Raw genomic sequence first — 26624 nt, forward strand, 5'->3', positions numbered from 1 at the left:
TGTGTTCTACGATGGAAGAGGAGAAGACGGACGTCTCTCTCAATAATATTATGGATATGTATGTATGTTGTGTACAAGGATGAGGCTCTGTTTTCATAGTTTGCCACTCTGTCCTATGACTGCCTCTCTAATGCTTGGCTTTTACTCCTCATGCCATGAAGGTTTTAATAACCTCACTCTTAAAAAGAGTTTCAATTAAATCCAAAGTGATAGTAACTGTGGGGTTCTTGATTAAGAATGCTGCCAAAAGATAGTATCAGAATGCATGCTGCATGAAAAGGATGGGCTTTGGGTTCACTTATTGCTCTTCTGGTTGTATATAGAGATCTGACCTCTAATTACAGAGGAAAGGAAGGCCCCCCCACCTTCTTCTTGCATGGCTGATTCCTTAATGGATGAGTTGGGCTCTATCCATCATCTTATCTCTTTCTTTTAACTGTGTTACCATGTGCCAGTCTACTCTGTTACACCAATGGTGCAGGTGATCACTGCAGATAACTGGACATCACTCTGTACCACAACAGAGTGATGTAATGGTTGTAAGAATATGACCAGTTTTTTCTTTTCTGAAAGGGAAGAATAAGGAACAAAATTTGACCCATTGGGGAAAAGTAGCAAAAGATATCCTTACTGGATTTGATTACCACCTTACATCCATAATAAGTACGTGAAAAAAGAAAGGAATAAAATTTTTTAACCTGTCTGTTTAGTTTGGTTGGACTTGTATTGCACTGCTGTAAAATGTAAATAAATGAAGTACCAGATGAGTGGTTAAGCATCATTTTATTCTTAAAACAGAGTCTAAAGACCAATAGCTTCAGAGCGTCAAAATTTTCAGTAACGCAAAACGTGGTATTTCATAGTCTAAAATCCACAATGCTCGATTGATCCTACTTGTGCTTAGCAAGGTCAAAAATTGAGAAACCTCCCAAATTGCCAAGCCAATTCCCTGAAAGCTGAGCAATATCTAATTGCTAGATTGTCGCAGTTCTGGGCGCACGAAATCGGCATCAGGAGGCACTGATATATCAACCGTTGGCCTCAGCTCGGCACAAACTTCGATGGCTTTGTGAACTGGGTCAGAGAAGAAATTGCTGAGGAGGTCCTGATTAATTGGGGAATTCTTGTCAACAGCCACGAATGCTTGCTGAGTGAGAATGTAATCAAAACGTGGTGCCCACTTTCTTGATCCTAGTCGTGCTGTCGTGGAACAGTTGTCCACCATGAATGACACCCCACGGGCATGCATGAAAGGATTTAAGGAATCAACCGACTCAATTACACTCTCATTAATGATCTCAGAGTAAGAATGGCCCTTCTTTCTTAGGACCTCAATCTGCATATAGTTCACAAAAGAAAGGTTTAAATAACTTCAGATTTGCAGAAGATACATCTAAAGATGAAAGGAGGGAACACAATACCTGAGCCATCATTAGTGCCACATAAACTCCAGCAGTGAAGGGATATAAGGGGCCTAAGTCACCTTCAGGCCGGGTTGCACGTACCGACTCACCAACTTTCCACATTCGTGTCTGATCAATCTTACCCATTGGAAAAGCAGTGAGCCCTTCCTTTTCCTGTCAAGAGGAAACAAAATTAGAGGAAGAAAACAAAGATATTAACATTTTACTTCCTTTCTGTTTGTCTGAGAGAAAACTATAGAGGAATCACATGTTTGGAAATCAGAAGTCATATAGGTTCCCCAATAACAGAATAATAGACACTTAGAAAGTTGTCGTCTGTATCCCACCAGATTCAGATTAATTTTGATAGTAAATCAAAGGAAAAGTTGGGAGCTTACATAAAATCTTCTTCCAGCCAACACAACACTGCGAATTTCACTTCCACAGGCAACATCTTCGTAACACTCATATAATATATCCATGCATGGATAGAAAGCTGCACTATAAGCAGCCTGAAAGTCCCTCTTTCCCTCCTCTGTCAAAGAGTTGTACACCGCAAGCATGCCCTGTTAATCATGATTCACTTCAGTGAGTGAATTCCACTAGATATACCTTAAAAAAGATCTCATCTTCAGTAACCTTTGTTGATATAGTTCTTGAAATGATTCCTGTGATGCACTCCACTGTGTTGTTGTAAGCCAGCTCTTCACTCATTCCATTCTCAGTGTACCTTCTAAACAAGGCTTCCACAATTCCATGCACAGCACCAAGTAAAATGCCTAAAAACAAGTAAAGAGTTAGAAAAACTGTATATTCAAACAAAACATAGAACAGGCTGCTAGGCTTACCCCGCTCCCCAAAGATGTCACTCTTATACTCCTGCTCTAGTGTAGTGGCAAATGTAAAGGGAGATCCCAGAGCAACAGACCATCCCAGAGCAACATCCGTAGCTCTGCCATCAACATCCTATTGATACAAATTGAAATGATCAAACATCATTCCTGGATATCCACTTGACAAAGAAAACATGAAATATCGATATTTTTTCCACCTATTATAATCTAATATAAAAATAATTTGCTTAAAGCGGTACAATTTCAATAGCTTCAATCATACCTGGTGAACAGCAAAACTGGAATTGATCCCAGCACCATTAATCTCTTTTCCCTGAACGTATAGCCTTCTAACTGATGGACCCATTCCCTTCGGGCAAACTGCAATCACATTGATATTTTTGGGGAAATCAAGGCCATGAGACTGCAAATGTCCAAGAAGAAATCCATGCGACAAACCCAAGATGCTGTTTGGTTTCATATGAGAGAATATTTTCTCATAGTTGTCTGCCTAAATAAAGCATGAAAGCTAGAGTTCAGATACTCTTGCAATGTGATATAATCATATAATAGTCAATAACAGATTGAACCAAAGAATGAGGGGAAGCACAATATATATATGGTCTGCAGAACAGCCAACCTGTGCAGCATCTGATATCAACAATAATAAAAGGTCACTTCCTGGAACTGTCTCCCAGATATCCCCCAAGGTTCCATTTTCTTCTGTAAATCCAGCAGCACGTGCTTCATTAAAAGAATGAGAACCTTTCCTAAGACCAATCTGCAAATACAAACATCATAGCATTGGCATATTAAGATAGAACTAAGTAAATGCTTGAAAGAACAGAGAATCAAATGAAGGTCTCTATTTGTTCAAAATTTATAGAAGAAAGAAGTGTATGCCAAGGAAAAACAGTACATCTACTGTAAAGAGTGGGGAGACCCAATGAGTTTCTTAGTCTCGACAAGAAAAGAGAAAATTATATATATGAAACACAGAAACGGTATCATGTGACTAATCACATAAAAAGAAAAAACTTCATCATCTGCTCTCTGTTCCTAAATCAATATTTGTTAGCATATGTACAGTAACATGTCGCAATAGGTACTAAACCTAAAGTTATAGTGAACTAGGCCAACACAACAAATCTGCATGGTCAAGTTCAAAGACAGACTAAGGCCAGGATAGAGCACTCCAGAACCAAAAACCAGAATCTTGGACCAATCTGGGATGCATCAGGTTTATTTTTTATTTTTAGATTGTATTCTTTTATAAAATCCATAATTAGTTAATCAGTTAATGCCATGAGCTGCAGTGATATTTGTGGTAAGCACTTGTAAGCTGATTCTCATATAACAATTGAGCAAATCCTTCTGAACAAAGCTGCCATCTAAATCAAAAGAATAGAATACATGAAGAAGCCTAACCTTCACCACAATGTCTGATTTTGCCTCGGCGAGTGAATCCCTTAAATTTTGTGCTTGAGCAGGACCCTTAAAAAGAAACCAAAAGAACTTTAAGCATTAACATATCAACCATGTGAAAAATCAAAACATCAGCTTCTGAAAGGCAGGAAGAACAACAGAAAGTTTTACTCTTAAAATATTTCATGCTAATTCATAGAAAGATAGTTGAATGAATGGCAGTTGACAGAGAAACCTAGAGGAGTGACATTTGACTTGAATGAAGATAAGAAAGAAATGTTGTCATTCTACCGTTAGAACTCCAAGAGAGATGGGCAAGTTAGTTGGTCAGATCTAATAAATTTATTGCATAGCCAGGAAAAAAAATGCAACCTTGATGGCGTACCTGGTTGCTACAGCAAATGAACAAAATACTCCATATCATGCACAATCATTGAGGGATATATACAAGATTAGTTTTCAGTCTCTTCTTAGATAGCCTTCATTGGTGCATTTGGTTCACATAAAACAATCCACTTGTTCAATTAACAAAAACCGTAAGCATGTCCACTGATTTAAAGCGTGGAGATTGACAAATCTTATGAGAATTCTCAACTCTTCTTACTGCCCAAAATCAATATTAGAATTCATTGCACCAAACATTTTGTTATTAAGAAAGCCATCAATAAGTTTAACACAAGCAAGCAAGTGATCTAATCACTCGAAAAAAACGCTCTACTTCTGAAGTCAAGTTGAGCCCGGCCTAAAACGATTGCTGTCAAAGAGGGCGTGGTTCTAATTAATCAGCGACCAAAGCGGCAAATCAGAACTACACCTAGAAGAGACATGCTACCGGTTGTCTTGGCATGCTTTCAATTAACACCAACAAAACAAACCATGGAACAAAAAAGAAAAGAAAAACTTTTGTCACATTAACAAAAAATACTATAAAATATAGAAGATAATGGCGAAAAGAATAAACTTTTATCACCTGGGAGCCCCATCCGATCACACCAATCTGCTTGATTCCCTTGAACGCATCCGGCAATAGATGGAATAGATCCCTCCCACCTCTAACAATGAACTAATAATACCGGAAGGTAAAAATGCACATACGTTTAGAACACTTTAAGAAAAAACCAAACAAAAACATAATGAAAAGATAAAAATCGGGATTTTGAAGAAAACCTCGTCGTTCCCAGCCAAGGTAATCTTCTCCTTCTTGAAGACGGAGGTCTCGAAGTCGAGCACGGGCAACGTCTTGCCGATGGAAGGCGCCGAGACCATCCGAGCTCCGACGGCACCGCCGCCTCGCGGACCTCCGTCCGCCTGCGACGCACCATAGGGGAGATGCCGTAAAGACTTGGAGGAGGATGAAGAGGAGAATCTCAAGCCAACGGCTAGGGTTTTAGGTGCGGCCTGTAGGGTTTTAGAATGACGGTGGAGAGAAGAGAGGGAAGTAGCAGAGGAAACGGCGGCTGCCATTAGTGCGGAGTGGAGTGGGTAGGATTGTAGAGAAAACCAGACAAGCTTATTTCTGTGGCAAATTATTAATAGAAAAAATAATTACACTTAGACTACCTAATAAGCCTCTTTATTTATTAATCTTTTTGGCACACTGGTTGGGTATATGATATGATATGATATGATAGCTATCCTATAAGATTGTCCGTTAATAAGTCCTCAGTAAGAAGATCCGGATCTTATCAGCTACCAAAACTTATGGTCAATATGATTGTATTGCCATGCTTCGATTGAGACAGCCATGTGCGATCGGAGTGCTTTCCACTTTCCAGTGAACCAATTCAATGCCCACGCCTGTAACAAAGACACAGGCAGCTCTATCAGGGTTAGGTTTTTTTCTACCCTCCTCTTAGAAGAATTTTTAAGGGTTTTACTCACCGTCGACGACTTTTTCGCCTCCTTTCTTGTGGCCTTCTCGTTATTTTTTGTTTTCTCTAATCTCCTTTCCTTTCTCTTATTTATCCTCGTCTTATTTTTCTCTTCTCTCTTTAGTTTATTAGGTCATCTGGTTATCTGGTTCTCGTGTTCTTATAATGATAGGGTTTGATTTAGAGTTGGATCAATCTTTTTGGTGGCATCCTTGATCTCACTATCTTCTTACTCTTTATTTTGCTTCAGCTAACTCTTCCTCCTCTCGATATTGTTATTGTTGTCTCTATCCCTTCCTTTCTAGTGTTGCTGTAGTCAATGCTTTGATCTCAACTAGTTTGCTCAGGCCTTGAGAGCTCGCATCTCTTACCATTAAGCTCTATGATCTAAGGACTCCCTTCCTCGCTCCTCCTCTTTGGCCTCCACCACCATCACCTCACCTGATGTTACGTCACCCCTTGCGCCACCTTCCTTGTCCCCTTAGTTTGCGGATCTACAATCATCTTCCATCTATCTGTCATCGTGATAGTGTCGTAGGAAATAAGATTCTCTTTCTCCTATATTTTTCTTCCAACCTCTATATCTCTTGTTTTATTTAATTACTCGTATCTTTATTATTTGAACAATCTACACAACTTTCGTAGAAATTGTGAATCCAAATTTCCATAGTATTAATAATCTTTGGAAACTTCAAACAGAGACAATTACAGTCATCCGCAATAATAATTTGAGATATAATTCCCATTCCTGGACGAGGAGCTTTCTCAGCAACTAGCGTACAAATTGTAGCGGGTACGGGTTCAATTTTCGGTACGCACCCACCAACCCACCAATTAATTTTCGTAAACGTGGCCGCTTAGTCTATCCCCCTCCTCCTCCGCCATGTATGATGTGTCCTGGGAAAGTTCTTACACTCCAACGTGGATAAACAATCACTGTGAATAACATTTCTTTTTAAATACAATTCAAAGCAAGTTGACAAAATTTGTAAGCGAAGCTCGAAGCTCCTCCCTATTAAACGCCACCCACCAACCGAGCCCACCTCCACAATCCCCCCAAAAAAGCTTCCATAATCTCATCACTACGACCACGACCACGACCACCATCGCCATGGCCTACTCCGTGACCAAATCCCCGCCGGTAATCGTAACCCCGGCATCCTCGACCCCTCACGGCCACCTCCCCCTATCCTCCATCGACAAGACAGCGGCGGTGCGCGTCTCAGTCGACTTCATACAAGTGTTCGGGCACGGCCAGGATCCGGCGCCAATTATAAAGAAGGCCTTCGCCGACGCCCTGGTCCCGTACTACCCGGTCGGCGGTAAGATCGTCGAGCCTAATCCGGGCGAGCCCGAGGTGGAGTGCACGGGTCAGGGGATTTGGTTCGTGGAGGCCGCCGCCAATTGCAGCCTCCGAGATGTCAACCAGCTCGAGCGGCCTCTAATGATCCCTAAGGAGGAGCTGCTCCCTAGACCTCCGCCGGAGGAAAATCTCCAGGACGTTATTCTTATGGCTCAGGTTAGCTTTCATCCTATCCGGATCTCTTCTTCCGATTGCTTATTCCAGTCCGAGATCCAGTTTAATCCGAGAGTACTTGTCGCAGAGAAGTTTGGATTTTTCACTCCTGTTTATTTATTTTAATCTGCGATTGCTCTGATGATCCCACACCCTTCGCGATCTGAACCCAGGTCACCGAATTCACCTGTGGAGGATTTACCGTTGGCATTTGCTTCAGCCACCTGGTCTTCGATGGGCAGGGAGCTGCCCAGTTCCTGAAGGCAGTTGGAGAGATGGCGAGGGGCCTCCCAAAGCCCTCTATTGAGCCAGTCTGGTCTAGAGAATCCATCCCCAACCCGCCCAAGCTTCCCCGAGGCCCGCCGCCGTCGTTCACCGCCTTCAAATTCGAGACTATAGTCATCGAGATCTCCCTAAACAGCATCGACAACATCAAGAACCAATTTGCCACCGAAACGGGCCAAAAATGCTCGACCTTCGATGTGGTGACGGCGGTGATCTGGCGGTGCCGTGCCCGCGCGATCAACTTAGCGCCGGATGCCGAAGTCCGGCTCGGTTTTGCGGCGAGCACTCGGCATTTGCTGCATGATGTGCTACCCTCGGTGGAAGGTTATTACGGAAACTGTGTGTACCCCGTAGGGATCACAAGGAGCAGTGACGAGATCAAGAATGCTTCACTTGTTGAGATTGTGGGTTTGATCAGAGATGCGAAAGAAGCGTTGACCACTAAGTTCGTGGATTGGATGAATGGAGGTGCCAAGGACAATCACTACAACGTGCCATTAGATTACGGTACGTTGACCGTGTCGGACTGGAGTAGAGTTGGGTTCAATGAGGTTGACTTTGGGTGGGGGGAGCCCAACTACGTGTTCACGTTGAACGACGACGTCAACATTGTGGCTTCGGCAATCTATCTCAAGCCGCCTCTTCCGAAGCAGGGGATTAGATTGATGCTGCGCTGCGTGGAAGAGCAGCACGCGGCAGTCTTCCGAGAGGAAATGATGAAGTTGGCCTAGACGTATTCAAGACTTCGCTACCTTTTCCCATGTTGATTTGCTTGTAACGGCGATATTATGCTTATGTTGTGATAATAATTGTGCCTCCATAGATTGATTCAATATAATGGAGTTCTTATTTACCTCGGTTCTGGATCAATTATACGGCAAAAGCTATTTCAAGATATTTGACCTGATTCCGAATGGAAACAACATGCTGCAATACTTGTGAAAACAAGGCTAGAAATGATCGTATGATGCCTTTAAACCGATATTAAGCATGCATGAACATAAAGCTGAAGAAAAAAAATTGAGAACAGTTGTTGGGAAATTTGCAGACTGCCTTAGATATCGATAACAGAAGCAGTTCGAGTATCAATAACACTTCTGCAAACCAGGAAGTGTTGTTACATTATATATATGTATACAAAGAGAAAAGAAGCCTCAAATTAACTGAAAATAAATATTAATAGTGCACATCAGCAATTAGACTACAGAGAGTATCAGCTGGTTTGTCCGGCTACTGCACTTTGATTGTCTGCAGTAACTGCGAGTTAATTTAGAAGGTCGATTATTTGCTGTCCCTAGAATTATCAATTGATACAGATGCTGGAATACCCTCAGCTGAGATCTTCAATTTTCTGCTTTCAACTGCTTGAATTTGGTCAGTAAGTGAGGCTCCCTCAGCCATGACAATCTCCATGTCGGACTCGTCGATCGCTTGCTTAGGGTCAATTGTCATCTCCTTGAAACTGATTAATCTCTCCAGCTGTTTTTTGCGATGGTGGAACTTTCACCACCAAAATACAAATATGAAAGAGAAAATCTCGTCAAACGCAGAATTTGGATATATTAGCAAAGTAAAAATGAACTTCACTTCCCGCATGTGCCATGAAAACTTAAAATGAAGGTCAGAGACTCAGAAGACAAGATAGAGAAAAAAATTCAGAAACTAGCTTTGTTCTAAAGAGCCAGCAACCTATGAGGATATCAGACATCGGCTTTTCTTCTCATGCCAATCACATCCTTGTAGAAGACAATGATGTTCATCCTGCAGAAGGTGGTGATTGGCATGGAAAGAGGAGATGCAGATCTCCGACCTCCACAAAAAATAACTTTGGAGATAATAATCAGCAAATTTAAAGGATAGAAAAGTGTCCTATCTATATGAAGCGGAGGAAAAAGAATCCTGTTGTCTTAGACAGGGAAGGAAAAACAATGACAAACTGGCAAATAATGGTATTCTAGACTAAAAGTTAATCATATAATCAATTACCTTAGTGAGTCGCTCCTTAAGTTTCAAACTCTTACTAAGGGCAATCCTTTTTTTCTCATCCTCCGTCTTTTTTCGTGACAATGCATTTATTCTTTTACATTGTGGCTTCTGTTCTTCCTCATTCGTCCGATGAGCATTCTTTGCTGCATTTTCTGCTCTAATCCTTGCCAGTCTCTCTGCCCTTAGCTTTTCAATTTGTTTTGACCTTGATACATCAGCTGCTCTCTGGAGAAGTTGAGATATCATATCAACCTTAATCTTCTCATAGCTATCCCAATCTAACACCTGCTGTCCATGACCACCTTCTTTGGCTGCTTCTGCAACACTTCTTGCCCACATCATATAGCAATTCTCCTGTGACCTCTTACATTTGAGGCGCTCTTTCCAGATATTTCTCAGGGCAGAACTTATTTTTGCTTTACTTTGGTCGCTGCACGGATATTGAGGTTAACTTGGTAATGAATTCCAGTACTCTATAGTTAGCTATGAATCTAGAGGCATCAAAGACATTTTCTCCAAATCTTTAGTACATACCTATGACAACAAGGTGATCCCAGCATTTTCTTCCTAACCTGAAATGAGAAAAGGAAAACAAAATATCATCAAAATTTCTACTTGGCAGAGACATAATATTACCAGATAGAGCATCAGCATCCACAGAACAGCATGTAATGATTTCTTACATGACATCACCTTTGGGTCACTCAACGCTTCGATAGTTCTTTTTCTGATGCGCTCTCGCGTCTCTATTTTTTAAACAATAATAACCATCATCATTTAGAGATAAACTTACATTTTAAAAGTAAACGCAAGAAATATAGCCAGATCATACCTTCACTGTGTTTCCTGCCTTTGTTCCAGGGTGTCTTACCTTTATTTGCTACTCCAATTTTCCGCCTCCTTTCAATCTCCTTGTTAGGTATATCTACAGCAATCTTTGCAGAATCATAGGGACTATTATCTAAATCATGTACTAGGAATTGTTGGTCTTCATGTACTAAAATCTTTGTTCCCCTTTTGCTCTGCGATAACTTCATATCCAACAGGGGACGACAAATACCAAAAGATTCGTCATTTATCACATGTTCAAATTCTCCTCCAATTTTCTTTTCTGAGAAGGAATGTGTGAGAATGGAAAATCGAGACGCATTCCTTAAACAAACCACTCGATGAATTTTCCGACCCAGTCCTCGTTCATAGTATATTCTATGCTTGGTGTGCATCAAAATTCGCCGCGAAGTACTGGCGGCATGATAGACGGATACAGAAGACGCGCATCTCCTGGCGTGAAAACGCCAGTACATAACCAATTATCCATATTAGAATATAAAAAACTGCAGATTGAACTAAAGAAGAACAAAACATCACACCCAAGAGTCAAATGTCGACCATTCAGAGAACCATTGTTGGGAAAACGAAAATGCTAAATTCTGGTATTACCTAAAACCTCCGCAAATATAGAAGCCCTCCATATTCAAGTATAAGCTAATCCATCAACAACACGGCTCGCAACTTCCTGAAGAATAAAGTAGTACAAAATTAGGCAGTAGAGCAACAATGGCTGATATATTTGCAGTAACATCAAGATCGTAACTGTTTTAGTACTCAACAGCGATGGATATAAGAGAGCATAACGTTCGTGAATCTTCTGTTCTTTTTCTTTAGTTTTCCCTTCGTTTTACTGTGGAAATGCCCAGGAATGGTATGCGAACATCTCGAAGAGCAAGTAAAGATGGGAGAATACACTTACGAGCTATGGAAGGAGATGCCAGAGAGAGAGAGAGACGATGGGTTTATCTTCTGTTCCTCGCCGCTCGGGGAGTGGGGGAGAGAAGGTTGAGGAGGATTAGCCGTGGTGTGTTGTTCCTCCAGAACAGTTGAAGCTTATTGCAGTTTACTTGCATTGTTGGGGTCGGGCTTTGGACTGGGGAACAAGTTGGGCTTTCGGGCTAGGAAACGAACCAGGCTTAATCTGGCCCGAATCGAGCTATCTATCGGACTTGGGCGGATTTTAGGTCTAATTAAAATTTAAAATAAAAACTGAATTTGGAGCATTTTATTTTGAGATAATTACACTGATACTCTAAATTATTGCTCATTTTTTATGCACCTCTCGTCCTTTTTTTTTTATACACATTGATTTCAACCCCAACCGTGTGAATAAAAAATATTAACTAAATCATTTTATCTTTAATTTTACTTTCTCTACTTTCTCAAATGAAAGTAAGATAGTTCATCAAGAGCATAAAATTAATTACATGACACTCATATCATTTTTTAAACAGAAAAAATCGAGTGAATGACTAAATGAAAAGACATTTTCTATAATTAAGGTTAATATGTCATAATAAACAAATAGATAAATAAGAGAGTCAATATTGAAATAGACAAAGATTTAAGAGGCCTAGATATAATTTATCTCTTTTATTTTTATTGAGCTTCGTGAATTTGATACATCAGTACGTCACTAATGGTTAAGCTCCCAAATATAAAAACGGAAGTGAAACACAGTTTCAAATTGCGAGTATTATATTTTAAACAAGGAGCCCAATTGAATCTTTGGAGGTCTTCGAGATAACTTAACAGAAATCACAAATACTCCCACGACAAAAAAACCGACATAAAATCTGGATTTCAATAGCCCACGAAATTAAAAGGAAGCAAAACTGAAACTGAACTAAATGGAATATCGAGTACCCACCAAGACAATAACCACCTCGAATCATACTCCATAACATCAGGCATTATACGGTGATCTATCCTTCCCTACTAAACTTATCTAATACTGTAATAGGCGATGCAGACAGTGAAGTATGTTTATAAAAGAGATCGACTCTTACAAGTCATTGGAAAGGCCACGAACATACATAACTGGAGCATATGTATACTGGTGTGACTAAAAGTTCATAATGCATCAACTGAAGTAGCATATTTCAGTGTGGATGTACCCAAGAAAAAGAAAAAGAAAATAATGTACACAGAAGTAATTCAGTCAGCTGCCTGAAAATCTCCAAAATCATCTTCAGTATTCCCCTGATCATTCTTCTCTGCTGTTGATAATGGTTCTTTGATCGCAAAGGTTTCTCCAGCTTGCAAACTGCTAACCCCTACGGAAGCTCGTGGTGAGAAAGTTGGAGATCTCTGAATAGAGCTAACAGGAGAAAGGGGCGCAGGCGGCGGCGGTGGAGGTTTTAGGCAGATTTTAGTATCTTTTGTGTTTTCTTTCTCATCCAATGAAAGATTGTTCAGGCCTTGCTCAAAGAATGCTGATTTCACTCGATGACCTCCTTTCTGCATAAAAGTGTGTTCAGTCGACATGGTTACCAGATAAAATATGCACATGCCATTATGAATGTAAAAGCAAATCAAAGAAATTTGGAGAATAAATTCGAGGCCAAATTTATTAGGTTTAGCTTATGCATAAATCAATGACTACGCGGTAGTTAAATTGCTTTAAAATGTATTCCTAATGGTTTGGTGTGTAGCTGCACCAAGCATTCCTTGGTTCCAACATTATCGTAATAATGAGAAGAACAACAAAGTTAGAGATGGAGCAAAATTAGAAAATTGTTGAATGTCCTGGTCAAGGGAATTGCTGAAGGCTCCAAAAGTGTGTTGTATACACATGGCACTACAGAGAATTTTTTGGATTATCTCTATTTAGTTTCATTAGATCATCCAAATGGATCGAATACTAAGTCAGAATTAGCACATTGATTGCCATTCTGAATATCATGTCAATAAGCATTCAAACAAGTAGCTTTTTTATGTGGTGAAACATAGTTTCTTATATTGTATACTAAAAGATCCAGCAGAGACCTTGTTAATTGCACAAACCTTTTGGGGATAAGATGTGGCTAAACATATATAACAAGAGCATTTAACAATATGAGTCCAACGAATTTCAACACACTGGTTAGGATTAGAAGGAAACTTACATTTTTCAGTTGGAGAACCAGAGTTTCCCCTTCCTTTAGACTATAATCAACAGATGATGTCGTCTGATAATGTTGTTCCATCTCTTCAGCAGTCTTCTTTTTGTTCAGATATCTTTAAGGATGTAAGGCAGCAAGAGGTTTGACCACTTGTCCACTGTAGTAAGAACACATCCTCCCAGAAAAAGCTGAACTAATCAAGTTGTATAAGTCTTTAGCATATGCAGGTCAAATAAATACTTACCTCATCTTCCAATAACTATTATTAAGCTTCGGACTAAATTCACGTGGCCAAAATCAAACTATTTTCTTTGTACTCCAGATTTTTCAACATTAAGATATAATTTGACAATAATTTTCACTTCTGGTCAACCATGTAGGTCTGAGTGACTGGGGTCTGCAATGTAAACTAGACCAATTCCCAAGTATTTATTGTTGTTTCCAAATGTCTAAAAGTGAAGGCACAGTGTGGACACCCCTTCCAGTGCTTCATTTCACACCCTTACTAGCAATGAAATAGAAATTTGATAAGAATAGCCGCTTTACGTATTATAAGAAATTAGGGGACAGTAAGATTATACAAAAGGATACTTCATATGATCATGAAGAGCAGCTTGAAAGTCATATGCTTGAGGTCTTTCTCGGAAACCTATACCTATAAAAGCATGCCGTTGACGACCATCTGCATATAGAAAAAATTTCATCTTAATATACTGATATTTCTAATCACCTCAAGATTAATATATAAAAGATAACAATATGTCCAGAGAAAAAGGTAAACTGCTACCGATTTCACATTAATTGCATTTACAAACAAACAACGATATACAAAAGGTTTCAGTAAAAGTCACAATTCCGAAGAAGAAGCATACACTAAATAAAGCATAAAGAAGCTTACCAATGTTCTCCTCAATCCGAAGCACAAAGTATCTGAAAAATAAATAAAATAATTATAATTCAGGAACCAATCTAATAGACTCAAAAAATAGTAGTCCTGCATACATCAACAAATTATCAAAAACTCGCTTGCAGATGCAGCAACATCTGCAGAGAGTGATATAAGTGAACACAAAAAAGATGAATTTAAAAGCATTACAACATCGTTAAATATAGTAGTGAAAAAGGGCAGACCTGCTGCTATCTATTACAGCTTCCACTGGGTGTGGCTCTCCATCTCTTAGAAATGCTCTAGCATATAACTCCCCTGAGTTGGATGGATAGATGATTAATGTATTGACAAGTATAAGCATCAGTAAATAGTACTAATATTTAATTTGATGGTTTTAACTAAAAGACGGCAACACCTGTTTTGCTATCTTCCAGTCTAATAATGCATTCTTCCCCCTTGCTAACAACTCTTAGTGCCCCTTCCCATACCCATTTGTTGACATTCCATTCGTCAGCCCTAGAAATCAAAGAGCATTTCATATCTTTTTAGCTAGATGTTTCCAATGAGACTGCTACTTAGATATGTGTATATCAGACAAGTAAAATTAGCCTGGGGTTTATCGGTCTTCTGAGCAAGCAAGTATTAATTGCTAAAGACAGGAAAATTATTCTAGATAATTTAATAAAAGAAAATAAGTGAAGTTAAACAGCACATAAAGTGGTCTACAGGTAGCTGCAAGGATGCATGATTGTTAAGAGTTAATACTCTGAGCACAGAACAAACTAATAGAAAAGATAATAAGTGTTCAGATATTAACAAATTTCGATTTTTCAATTTTATCCACAAGCAATTGCAATTCATGGGACGAAATTCCCAAAATAGCGTCACGCTTGAGCATGAAGACAGGAGAGGAGGGAATCTAATGAAGACTAATAATAACAAAAATCTATACGGCACTAAAACACACAATAAAATCTCTAGCCTAACAAGCTCTCCGTGTTTGTTATTTTCGTTAGATAATAGATGTGCCTCCTATTGATATAATGCGAGCAGTATATGAGTGATTCAGTAAAACTTTGTGTCACTCATGTAAGGGATAGATAAGACCATCCAATTATGGAATACATTTGATAATTCTGACTCCAATAAAATTCACAAATTCCAGAACCCTTCTAGACTGCAAGAATTGCTTCCAGAGTATGCAATTCTGCAACTTCGTGAGAGAAACTAATGAACTTAAGAGCTATCAACTACAGTCGCAAAAGACTCAGTTGTAAACATACAAAACAATGCTAAGTTATTCTTCAACATCGGATTTGTTCTGCACTGAAAGCATCAGTAATAGATCCAGAGAGAAGAAAGAGATGCAAAAAAAAAAAAAAAAAGGAAACCTGTAAGAGGCGGCAGTCTTCCGCGGCGGGATCTGTTCAGAACCAACCAAACACAGAAAGCGATCATTTAATCAAACGAATTGGCTTCGACGGGAGGTGAGATTAAGGGGGGAGAAGCGGTACCAAATAAACGTAGCACGCGTTGACGTTGAATAGGACGAGCTCCACGGCGTCGGCCTCGCCGGCGACGAGATCGCCGGACGGATCTTGGTGTTCTTTATCCATGCGGTTGTTCCAAGGGATAGGAATTGACGAAATTTTGGTAGAAGAATGTACCCCGGAATCTTATTTAGTAACTTACAGCAGACGTAGAGATTGCTCCAGTTTTGGGGTTGGCACCAAAATCCGCAACGCGATAGGAGACGACTACAACTGGTTACTGGTTACATTGGGCGTTATGGGCTGGGCTTAAACGGGCCGAAGTTGTACACACACGAGAGAGAGAGGGAGAGGGAGAGGGAGAGAGGGAGAGAGAGAGAGAGACTAGTGTAGTAGAACCTAACTTGAAACTCAGATTGGCACGTGCATCACGAGGAGCAAGCACACTAAGATATGGAAGCTGACGTGGGACCATTGAACCACACCAAGTGGATTTTTTGGTATCTAAGATTAAGATCGATTTATATTAATAATTAAAATAATTTAAAAAAAAAGAAATAAATTGTAATGACCCTAAATCATAGGCTAATTACAATTGATACTGTTAATGAGGTACATTTCCACCCATAAAAGTGAATGCTCCACCACTTTATCCGTGATGACATTCCACCAGATCCAGACTACATTCTAGCGAGATATAAAGTTAGGCTAGTCAAGCTAATGAGATTCTTTCACTTGCAAGATTGCAGGAAGATTCCTGCAGCCGGGGCTGCAGACGATCTACCCCTCCCTCGAGCTAGTGCGGTACACGTTAGCGGAGCCACCGCGATGATATTTGCATACCAAGACCCATCAAATATGGTACGTTCACCATTGTTGCCTTTTTGCCATATAATTAAACCCTTTCTTCCATCCCTGCAACCACCCGAGCTCGTGTGGGAGAGAGAGAGAGAGGAAAACTGAGCCCATTCCATGTGCTCCCTGCTCTGGAATCCTATTATAATCTATGGTGGTATATAATTAGCTAACAACTATATCGATTGAGTTGATGGTAACAGAGACAGAGCAGAGACATGTCGGATTCCTCTCCTCCCTTCTCCAACAACAAGAATAAGACCAGCCTCCTCTTTAGAATCTTTAGTTGTTTCCTCTCCTCCCCTATCTATACCATTACCACCCAGTGCGAGTCTAACCTTAGTCTTACAGTGGTAGAAGAGCCAATGGAGATGATAGTAGTGGAGGAGGATACAGGTGGAGAAGTAGACATGGTGTCCATGAAGAAGGCAGTCAAGCAGCTGAACTTTGGTGGGTGGGAAGAGAAAGGAGCGGCGGCGGCGGAGATCAGGAGGATGGCGAAATTCGACGGCCGCACGCGGAGGTCGTTGGCGGCGCTCGGGATTATACCGTCGCTTGTGGCGATGCTTGTGGAGACTCGTGGTGATCTCCATAGCCGTGTCTTGGCCGTGGAAGCTTTGACCGAGCTATGCAGGGGTACTTTCAAGTGAGTATTTTGGTTCTAATCTTAGTTGCCATTTTTTTATCCCACTTTGATACTTTCTTTATATATCATTTTGACTTTATATTGCATTCCCTATTTCTCCTATTTTTATCACTTATTGAACTAGCTAGTAACAGAATAACAGTAATTACGTTCAGTTAGATGATTTCAATTGTTCGGATCACGATAGTCATTTTTCCATTTGAGGTTTAGTTCCACTTAAAAGATAAGATAAGAAAATATTAGTACCAGGACCTTTTAGTATAATATCATAGTTCTTGTAGTAAATGAAACAGAGCACTTCTAAGAACTATGATATTATACTAATCAACCTTTTAGCAAAAGGCTGATAGCAAACTAATATCTAAACATTAGAAGATAGTAGAAAGTCAAGAGATTCCAGAGTTGAAGATAAGTTTGACTTTTGTTCCTGATTAGGTCTGCAAATTTGGTAGGAGTAGGCCGAGTTTGTTCTGGGTCAGTAGGCAAGGCTCATGATCTGACAAAAGTTTGACCTCCAATGATCAAGACCTCCTCCCAGTTTTCAACTCTCTTTGTTGGTATCCAGACTTTAAGTCTTATCACACAATTCAATCAGCAATTGTCAAAGGATCATTTAGTTTGGAAGACGCATAGATTATTTAACTTTCATAAGTTTATGCAAGTGGGTAATTCAATTATTGATGTGTGTAATATACTCATTTCCAGGAACAAGGTGCTCATGGTAAGAGCTGGTCTCCTTGCAAGATTGCCACAGCTCATGGAAGACAAGGAGCTCTCAAGAAGACAAGAACTTGCACTCCTCCTCTTATCCATCTCCTCCTTAACCAAAACTGATGTGCCCATTAACTCCTCTAACATCCTTCCTTTCCTAATTGAGACTCTCAATTCCAAGGATGCAGCAGTGGACATGAAATTAGCATGCCTATCAACTTTGTACAACTTCTCAACAAAGCTAGATAACATCAGAGCTATAGTTTCCAGCGGTGCAGTTCATGCTCTATTAACCTTGTCACTGGACAAGAAGACCTCAGATGCAGCTCTGGCTATTCTAGGGAACTTGGTGGTGAGCACTATAGGGAAGAACGAGATCGAGGAGAACCCGATGGTGCCGAAAGCCTTTGTCGAGATCATGTCATGGAGTGAGAATACTAAATCACAGGAGTCTGCTGCATATCTTTTGATGGTTCTTGCTCATGGGAGTGACAAACAAAGGCAGAGGATGGCAGAACTAGGTATAGTGCAAGTGTTATTAGAGGTGGCATTGACAAGTAGTTCACTTGCACAGAGGAGAGCACTTAAGATGCTGCAGTGGTTTAAAGATGAGGGGCAGACAAAAATAAGAGTGCATTCTGGGCCTAGAACTGAGAGGATTTGTCTTTCTAGCATTCATCCTTCTAGTGAGAGAGAGACAAGAGAATGCAGAAGAGCTGTGAGAAATATGGTTAAGCAAAGCCTTGACAGGAACATGGCATCTATTCTGAGGAGGGCTACTGCTTCAGAGGATTTATCTAGGATTAAAGCTTTGGTTGTAAGCTCTAGCTCTAAGAGCTTGCCTTACTGAAGGTCTTCAAGAATTGGGATCTTTGTACTGCAGCAGTGCATCGAGTCATGAACTCAAGATGAGATTGTAGAAAAAGTACAAATGCTGGTATTTTGTCTTTCTTTTTTGTTTTGAAAAAGAAGTGCTGTGATGTACAAAAAAAATTAATTGGTGGTACTTTTCATGCCACTTGTTGGTTTATCATGAGAATGGGAGGAAATAATAAATTTGTTTCAATTTAGTTATAAGTTTAATTTAATTATAGTAAGTGTAAACTATTTAAAAATAATCTAAGTTTAATTCAATATAGCTTGACTCGAGCTTGAGCTTAAATATGCTTATTAAGTTGCTCGAAAAAAAGGTTTGAGCTGACTTTTAGTTCGAAATAGGTTCGAATTCAATGTAATTTAAAGTTGATACTTTAGGTTAGATTTAAAACTAATTTCAATTCGAGCGTAACAGAGCTGTCAGTTACACCCCAGGACTGTTATAACTTATCGTTATCCGCAAATCTCCTTAGTACAAGCCCAACAAAGGCCCATAAACAATTCGCCCATGCAGGCACTATATAATCAAGCCCCCCCCTCTTCTTAGCCTTGATCCCTCTCTGTCTATTCCTATCTCTTCTCTCTTTCGGGTTTAGGGTTAGGGTTTTTCTCCTCCTCGCCGCCCCCTTCTCTCCATGGATCCCATCAACAAGAAGCGCAAGTCGGACGAGAACGGCGTCGGCGTTGCGGCCACTGCGCTGCTCACCCGCGACGACACCCTCAAGATCCTGAATTCCTTCTCTCGCGAGCAGCTCGCTGACATCGTCGCCGCTGCCGCTTGCCGCGACGTCGCCGTCCTTGACGCCGTCCGCGCCATCGCAGACCGCGACCCCGCCCAGCGAAAGCTCTTCATCCGCGGCCTCGGCTGGGAGACCACCACCGACACCCTCCGCTCCCTCTTCTCCTCCTACGGCGACCTCGAGGAGGCCGTTGTGATCGTCGACAAGGCCACCGGGAAGAGCAAGGGATACGGCTTCATCACCTTCCGCCACATCGATGGCGCCCTTCTCGCACTGAAGGAGCCGTCGAAGAAGATCGACGGTCGGATGACCGTTACCCAGCTCGCTGCGGCTGGAACCGCGGGACCCACAGCGCCGGTGGCCCCTGCAGTTGACGTGTCGCTTCGCAAGATATATGTCGGGAATGTGCCCGCTGAGATGCCATCGGATCGGTTGCTTGCTCACTTCTCATCTTACGGGGAAATTGAGGAGGGGCCGCTAGGGTTTGATAAACAGACAGGGAAGTTCCGGGGTTTTGCGTTATTTGTGTACAAAACGGCAGAGGCAGCACGGGCATCGCTTGTTGATCCCACCAAGACTATCGACGGGCACCATTTGGTGTGTAAGCTCGCGATTGAGGGAAAGAAAGGGAAGCCTGGTGCTCCAGCGGCGGCCGGTGGGGCCCCCATTACTGGAGGTCAGGGTCAGCCAATGGGCGGCGGCCCAGATATTGGTGGGGATGGGCATGGCCCAAACTCATTGTCGAGCCAGTACGGCGGTCCTGGAAGTGGACTCTCTGCTTATGGTGGTTTCTCGGGAAGTGCGATTGCTGGTGCTGGGGGGTTGGGCCACCACCATCATTCATCTCTGCCATCGTCTATGGCGGGGGGCACTCCGGGACTGTCATCTATTGGGAGCCAGGTGCCTTCGTCGCTGGGTGGAGCTGGGGTTGGAGGTTATGGGGCAGGCCTAGGTGGCCCCTATGGGTCTTCCTCTCAGTTTGGCGGTCCTGGTTCTGGTGGATATGGCGGTTTAGGCATGGGTTCTTCTCTGTATCGGATGCCACCCAGCTCGGCTGGGGTGCCTTCTGGAGCTTATCAGGAAGGTGGGCACTATCCTCTGTCATCATCAGCATTTCCAGGCCAGCATCACCAGCCTGCAGGTTCTTCTCCAGGCCCTAGGGTTCCAGGCGGTGCAGGGCTTTACCCGAACATGCCACCTTATTACTAAGGTAATCCACTTCAAATTTTATTTTTGTCAGTATAGTGTATGTTTAATGTTTGTTAAGTACTATTTATTTTTGCATATTTGCTTTTAGCAATTTTGGTTATGCCGTAGTATATCATATGATGGTTTTGCATGTCAAGATTTTCATCCCATTGCAATTAGCCAATTAGACATCTGTTATGCTAAATGTGGAACTATTAACTCAATGATCATGCCTATTATTTGGTTAATTTGTTGTCATATTTTTTCTGTATCTATGTTTTCAGTTTTCTTGGTGACTTCAATGTGAATTGGTGTGGTTGTCTGTTTGCATGCAAATGTGCACCCCCTAGATCTTCTTGCGTATAAGAACTTGTCAGCACTGATCTTAATGCTAAAAGCGGTTTACTGTTATGTCAATTTGATCTGTAGAATAGCTGTCTGTGGAATAACTGATGACTTGGTTTGAATAATGTTATCTTCTACTTATGTTCTCATATTCTTTTATGTTTCCATTTCCGTTAAACCCCAAACAGTTGGGACTAAGTTTCTCTTAAGAAATATGCTACTTATGTGACAAGATGATCAAGTGTTTTTGTACTATATCAGGATATCTTCTTAAAAACATATGGACTTAAAAGGCTCTGCCCTACCAGATATGAAAACTTTTTTGAGCATTTTGCTTCTTCATTGTGTAACTTTGCAATAAATAGAACCTCGATGCTTTCACAATAAAGTTGAGTCTTGGCAGCACAACAGTAGTTTTTTTGTTTATGCTGGTAGAAGCTAAATCATCCGAAAAAAGGATGTATTGGATTTAAATTTTTAACCAAACTATTTCAGTAGAGTAGCAATGGGAAACGTGACTTGTTAGATAATTGCTTCATCTATTGCATATATGCAATGATCTTGCACAAAATCTGAAGCAAGATTGGATGTGTTTTCTTCCTCCGGATCATCTAGTATAGAACAGCAGGGCTGCGTGTGGAACTTAACTCCTTTTATGTCATTTTCTGCTTTCTGCCTCTCTTTGCATATAAGACAGAATGGTAATGCTTTATCACATGACTGCTTGGTCCACGATTTAACTATGGAAGATGGGACTTCTTCATCTGGTCTTTTAGCTCATGCTAGAGTATACTTTGGAAAGGGATGGCTTGGGTTTTGTTACTTTTGTATCACACTTGCTATGCATTCAGAAAATCAAATTTTACAAAGGTGTCCTTGCCCCGGTTGTTTTGGTTGTTCTAGAGTAGCTGTCTGGCGTGAGGGTTGTATTGTTTTGGTGATTGCAGCGATTTGTAGCATGACTAACTCAGTCCTGGTGATTTGTTTTTCCTTCATAGGTTGGATTGATAGACTGGATACTTCTTCGGGCATTTCTTGGATACTAATTTGCTTTTGAATTCCCTTCTATAAATAGTGTGGATACTATGGTCTAATATTTCTTAGAATTCTTTGTCTTTTAGCCAAAAGGTGGATGTACAATCATTAATGGATTGCACTTATGTTATATTGATTCTATGTTCCTGTCTTTTGCTTTGGTTTTGTGGCATGACTGGCTTATTCTGCTGGTTTAAATTTTCTTTTTTTTATGTCTGTCAAGGTTCCATTATGTAATGTCTTAAAGCAATTGTTATGGTAACTTAAATATAACTAACTTTTCCCACCTTTAAGGCATCTGGTTCAGCTTAAACCAAAGTTAAAAAAGTTTTCACTAGACATTTGAGAGATCTCCAGAGCCAACTTTATCCTGACATCAACCATCTGAAAAATGTAATGTAGTTTGTCTAGAGCAGAATCAAGCAAAGAAGGATTCATATATTTTACTAACAAATGATGGTGTTTTGGTATTTGCAATTACTTTTTGGAAATTTCTGATGCCCATTCTGCAGCTGCATCTATTGTGTGCTTCCAGGATGGTTTAGATTAAGACTATATGATTCAGATTAATGCCTCTGTTTTCAAGTGCTTAATTGTGTTCCAATTGTTCCTTTTATGTGCTTGCTCAAGCTTTTTTCTCTTGTTGGGATGTGGCCTCATGTTTTTGCTCTCATTTTAAATGTAATTGATCTTCAAGTTTTTCTGTACTATCTCAGAGGAGAATTATGTTAGTTATTAATTTTAGAGATACAAAATTGCTCATTGGTGGAGCAACTTAAGTCTCTGATAGGGAAAGTCCTCTTAAGACATAATGGGATGACTTCTTATTTGTGACTCTAATTTGTTTTAGAGGAAGTTTTATTATGTTTAGGGCATCTTATGTTCTGTTCTTTTGCCTGTGCCTATTAGGTTTAATTGATCTTGAGTTTGCTTATTGAAGGGGCCTCTTTCTTAAGTATATGTTTATCTATTTTCTTGTGCATGTATATGTTATTAGGTTCATATGCTATTCATGGTGCTTATGGAATTTCTTCATTTCGTGTCTCACTTGAAAATCATGCATGTGAAGCACTTGCAGGTCCTTTTTAATGGAGATAGTGTTTCTTTTCTTTTGACTGTGTAAATATGCAGCAATTTTCAATCCTTATGTAGTTGGATATGTGACTTATGCACTGGGCATGTGAGATAAACCTTATTCTTGCAAAGCAAGTACTGTTGGAGCCTCAAGTATCCCCTCTTGCACAAAGCTTGCTCTTGAGTTTTGAAATGCTTCTACATTCCATTTTTCTCTATATGCTGAAATGTTCAGTTACTTGTTTTGTATGTTAAATTTATGATTTTGTGCACGCCCAATTTCAAATGCTGCTGGCCGTTCTGCTTGGGGTTGAGTTTCTACTGTTTTGACTTCCGCTTCTGCATTTTGCTTATTCCAATATTAGAATCTTTATCACCAGGTCCTACTTTAAAGTAACGCATGTCATTTCATTTGTCTGTAGTTGAATCATTGATTGAGCTATAATGGATGTGTTGTTCAGGTCTATGACAACTCTTGGGAGCAATTGCTTTGAATGGTTGTGCTGAATTGAGACTTGTTATCTACTTTGATGTGGCTTGCAATTTGTGGCTACTTCTGATCTGAAAATGCGGTTTGCTCTCTGATGTTAGCTGCTGGGAGTTAGTAAAATTAGTTTTTTTTCCTGTCCGAGAAGAAAAAAAGAGAAACTTGCAGCTATAGCTGTGCTTTGTCTTTGTGTTTGTACTTGTGGGTATAGCCTTCTAATTTCTTGCCTCTGATTCTCTTCTGAAATGATCTTTCTTTTGCTTGCGTTAGGTTTTAAGGTAGAATAATGTGGCCTCTACTTTCTTCCTTTCTGCATTTTGTAATATTATGACAGTGCCTCTTTTGTGTTATGATGTTGGAACACTCCCAACTGGAATGAAGGATGCTCTGTTATTGTTAATGACCCATTCCTGTTCACCATTATGGATGATTATTCATGGGCGTGTCCTTATTCCATCTGTTATATAATATATGATTGTATGATCTATTTTGCCATATTAAGTTGAGTTCCCTATCTTCCTTTTTTGTCTGTTTGGTCAGGCTCCTTTCAAATGTCCAGTTGGAAGGAAGCCTAAAGAAATATTGGGCATGATCCATAGTACATGTTATCATAGAATATCTGATGATTTTGTATGTTGGTACATGAAGGAAAGTTGACATATGGTTTGTTGCTTAGTTGTTAGTTCCACCCAACATGTGATATATTTTGTGGTGTTTTGATAGTTTGTCATTTTCTTTTTCAGTTGCAAGCTGATCTGTATATCTTCATGTTTTGTGTTGATTTGGTTGTTTTTATTTTTGGCTGTTCTCGTCGTCAAACATCAATGTTTTGTTTTCATTGTATGATTTTAACTTTATTGTGGATCCTACCCTTGATGATAAATCCTTTTGACTGGCATGTATATTCTGGCATCCCCTGCACAGACCAGCAGCAGCTGTAGTGCATGTTATCAGACTAAGAAATCTGTTTGTGGTATCAAATTGACTTAGTTTTCAATTAGCTGTACACTTAGTTGTATAATTATGCAGTCAGACCAGATCTTGTAATTTGATGTATTTCTGATGAAGAGAGCTTTGTGTGCAGTGGAACAAAATAAATTCTCTACTGACTGTTGTTTGTTTTACTCGTTTAACTCCCCACCCTGTTGTCGTTGAGAACAAATCTACTTTTGCTGTTCACTTGTTTCTCTCCTAAGAATGCATTATAGTCAGTCAATTCTGCAAAGTAGTGTGTCAGATAGTGTTATACTGTAGTTCCCATGGTTGCAAGATAACTTTGGAGTTTTGAATCAACCAGGATCATCTGGTTCCACTATGCTTGTTCAGTTCAATTAGACTGGTTCAGTACTTCCGGTTGGGTTAATTCCTTCGAATGCATTTTGTTCCTGGTCATGATAATTTGTTACAGGTAGAGAGAAGGTTGGTAAGAAATTGATTTGCTGGTAAGTTTGTTGGGAAGTACCGGCTAGGTTTGAGGCTTGCCAAGATTCTGGTGCTATATCTGGTTTGTTTCTTTGTCCCTATCTTGAATTTATAGTTGTCTTCTTTCCCCTTCATTTGTATTATCTTTTCCGATTTGCTTGCAGGTCTTCGGATGTAATCTTTTTCCTACCTGATCCAGAAGGTATGTGGGGATTGGAAAAATCTTGGTAATTGCTTACAACTCGCAAGGGCGAAGTGATAAAATTAAAATTGAAGCTTCAAATTGGAGTGATATAGTGTAACCTCTCTTTGGTGAAAATGAAGATCATAAAAACACTCCCACTGCAATGTTGAAAATGTCGAAATTCTGATCTAATGCTCTCTTTTCTCCTCTTCTTCCATGACTTTGACATATTACCGTCGCCCAAGTGCTTGGGAGGATTTGGTGTTTTATTTATTTTATTTTATTGTTTGTAAAATTGGAAGAAGAAAACTCTGTTTTGCTTGAGCCAACAATTCATATATTTGATTCTGGCTTTGAACCCTTCTTCAGTATTAGCTTCCTGGTTGATGGTTTGTCTATTCTGTCCCTTCTAAATTAGCCGCCAAACTAATAAGATAAACAAATTTCAAGCGAGCCTAAAATCTGAAGGATGCCAATCTCTGATCTTCCTTCACCGATCCCGATAATTAGCCAAAGAGTAGGGGTTGAAAATTATACTGGAGCTGAGATAGTGCTGGTTGGTTAAAGTGTTTATATTGTATTAAGAGTTTTTGAGTTATTGTATGATGAAGCCAGAAAGAAAGCCGGTTGTAGATGGCGTACCCGCAGATGGGATTTCAATGCGACGGTTTTTCAAATGTGCAAAGGGAGATTCGATGATTATAGATTCACTGTATACTTGTAGATTTGCACTGCATGCCTTAAACGAGTTTAAGGAAAACTGGTTGCAAACTGGATTAGAAATCTCATCATTTCTTTTGATTTTTATATTAAAAGTTGGTAACTAAACTAAAATAAGAATTTATGAGATAAATTGTTAAATTTTATGAGGAGAGAAGGAGAAAAAGATTGACATAAAATAGTTGATTAAAATGATAGTTTTCAAAGTTAAAATGATAATTAGATTTTGTTTGTAAATGTAAAATGATTAGATGAATGAGGAGAACAATAAGAAAATTAAATTTTAAGTAGATTACACTAAATTTATTTTTAATTTAAACTGATATTCGGAGTGATCTCTTTTAAAATTATATCTAAACCGTATCCTAATAGAGCATGTATAAACACGAGATGTAGGCAGATATAAGCCAGTGACTAAGCCACGATAATTCATTGACATGGGGAAGCGAAGCGTTTAAGCCATGCCAAATGGCCTAATTAGGGACCATCAATATCTCATTAATCACAGAGATATTAACATCTCATTTATCATGATGCAGAAAGATCCACACAGCCACCAAACAGCAACAAATCCAAGCAACGTATAACAGGGTACGCAGAAAACTTAGTTGTCATACGGTCTTCTTCTCTTCAGTCTCTCTCTTTCTCTCTCTATCTCTATTACTGTATATACGTACATATAGCCCAATCTCTATATAAACGACAGCA

The 26624-nt window shown here is 40.0% G+C and overlaps 6 protein-coding genes across 12 annotated transcripts; 3 read left to right on the forward strand and 3 right to left on the reverse strand.

The window, feature by feature from the left end:
- Positions 1-764: 764 nt before the first annotated feature.
- LOC140771184 (ketol-acid reductoisomerase, chloroplastic-like) lies at positions 765-5200 on the reverse strand. The gene is made up of 10 exons (XM_073112622.1): positions 4829-5200; positions 4632-4724; positions 3665-3730; positions 2877-3017; positions 2520-2747; positions 2252-2369; positions 2043-2182; positions 1802-1969; positions 1422-1577; positions 765-1336 (listed from the first exon to the last, which is right to left on the reverse strand). Exons 1-10 carry the CDS (start codon positions 5123-5125, stop codon positions 968-970), a joined length of 1776 nt encoding a protein of 591 aa, XP_072968723.1. The 5' UTR covers positions 5126-5200; the 3' UTR covers positions 765-967.
- A 1320-nt stretch (positions 5201-6520) lies between these two features.
- Positions 6521-8186, forward strand: LOC140770173 (acyl transferase 9-like). The gene is made up of 2 exons (XM_073111215.1): positions 6521-7051; positions 7222-8186. The coding sequence occupies exons 1-2, from the start codon at positions 6644-6646 to the stop codon at positions 8062-8064; spliced, it is 1251 nt and encodes a 416-aa protein (XP_072967316.1). The 5' UTR covers positions 6521-6643; the 3' UTR covers positions 8065-8186.
- On the reverse strand, positions 7964-11182 carry LOC140770174 (uncharacterized). Of its 5 annotated transcripts, XM_073111218.1 has the most exons (8): positions 11070-11131; positions 10914-11000; positions 10760-10835; positions 10152-10600; positions 10013-10065; positions 9854-9891; positions 9320-9749; positions 7964-8833 (listed from the first exon to the last, which is right to left on the reverse strand). In XM_073111218.1, the coding sequence occupies exons 3-8, from the start codon at positions 10789-10791 to the stop codon at positions 8615-8617; spliced, it is 1221 nt and encodes a 406-aa protein (XP_072967319.1). In that variant the 5' UTR covers positions 10792-10835; positions 10914-11000; positions 11070-11131; the 3' UTR covers positions 7964-8614. The 5 variants fall into 5 exon arrangements, with proteins under 5 accessions (XP_072967319.1, XP_072967317.1, XP_072967318.1 ...); XM_073111216.1 differs by lacking the exon at positions 10914-11000 and having other exon boundaries at positions 11070-11182; XM_073111217.1 differs by having other exon boundaries at positions 10914-11168.
- A 930-nt stretch (positions 11183-12112) lies between these two features.
- Positions 12113-15898, reverse strand: LOC140771497 (uncharacterized protein At1g03900). Its single transcript, XM_073113082.1, has 8 exons — positions 15658-15898; positions 15535-15566; positions 14559-14659; positions 14386-14458; positions 14153-14184; positions 13846-13936; positions 13258-13369; positions 12113-12610 (listed from the first exon to the last, which is right to left on the reverse strand). The coding sequence occupies exons 1-8, from the start codon at positions 15757-15759 to the stop codon at positions 12308-12310; spliced, it is 846 nt and encodes a 281-aa protein (XP_072969183.1). The 5' UTR covers positions 15760-15898; the 3' UTR covers positions 12113-12307.
- Positions 15899-16532: 634 nt separating this feature from the next.
- On the forward strand, positions 16533-18895 carry LOC140770718 (U-box domain-containing protein 45). Its single transcript, XM_073111978.1, has 2 exons — positions 16533-17134; positions 17840-18895. Exons 1-2 carry the CDS (start codon positions 16707-16709, stop codon positions 18693-18695), a joined length of 1284 nt encoding a protein of 427 aa, XP_072968079.1. The 5' UTR covers positions 16533-16706; the 3' UTR covers positions 18696-18895.
- Positions 18896-19278: 383 nt separating this feature from the next.
- LOC140771259 (UBP1-associated protein 2C) lies at positions 19279-25567 on the forward strand. Of its 3 annotated transcripts, none has more exons than XR_012106129.1 (3): positions 19279-20671; positions 23565-25094; positions 25177-25567. XR_012106129.1 is itself a non-coding variant. In XM_073112722.1 (2 exons), exon 1 carries the CDS (start codon positions 19357-19359, stop codon positions 20668-20670), a length of 1314 nt encoding a protein of 437 aa, XP_072968823.1. In that variant the 5' UTR covers positions 19279-19356; the 3' UTR covers position 20671; positions 23565-25567. The 3 variants fall into 3 exon arrangements, 1 of the variants encoding a protein (XP_072968823.1); XR_012106130.1 differs by having other exon boundaries at positions 24999-25094; XM_073112722.1 differs by having other exon boundaries at positions 23565-25567.
- Positions 25568-26624: the final 1057 nt, after the last annotated feature.

The sequence above is a fragment of the Typha angustifolia genome, chromosome 11 (genome assembly GCF_048772165.1).
Source record: "Typha angustifolia cultivar Huaian chromosome 11, ASM4877216v1, whole genome shotgun sequence".
Classification (NCBI taxonomy): domain Eukaryota; kingdom Viridiplantae; phylum Streptophyta; class Magnoliopsida; order Poales; family Typhaceae; genus Typha; species Typha angustifolia.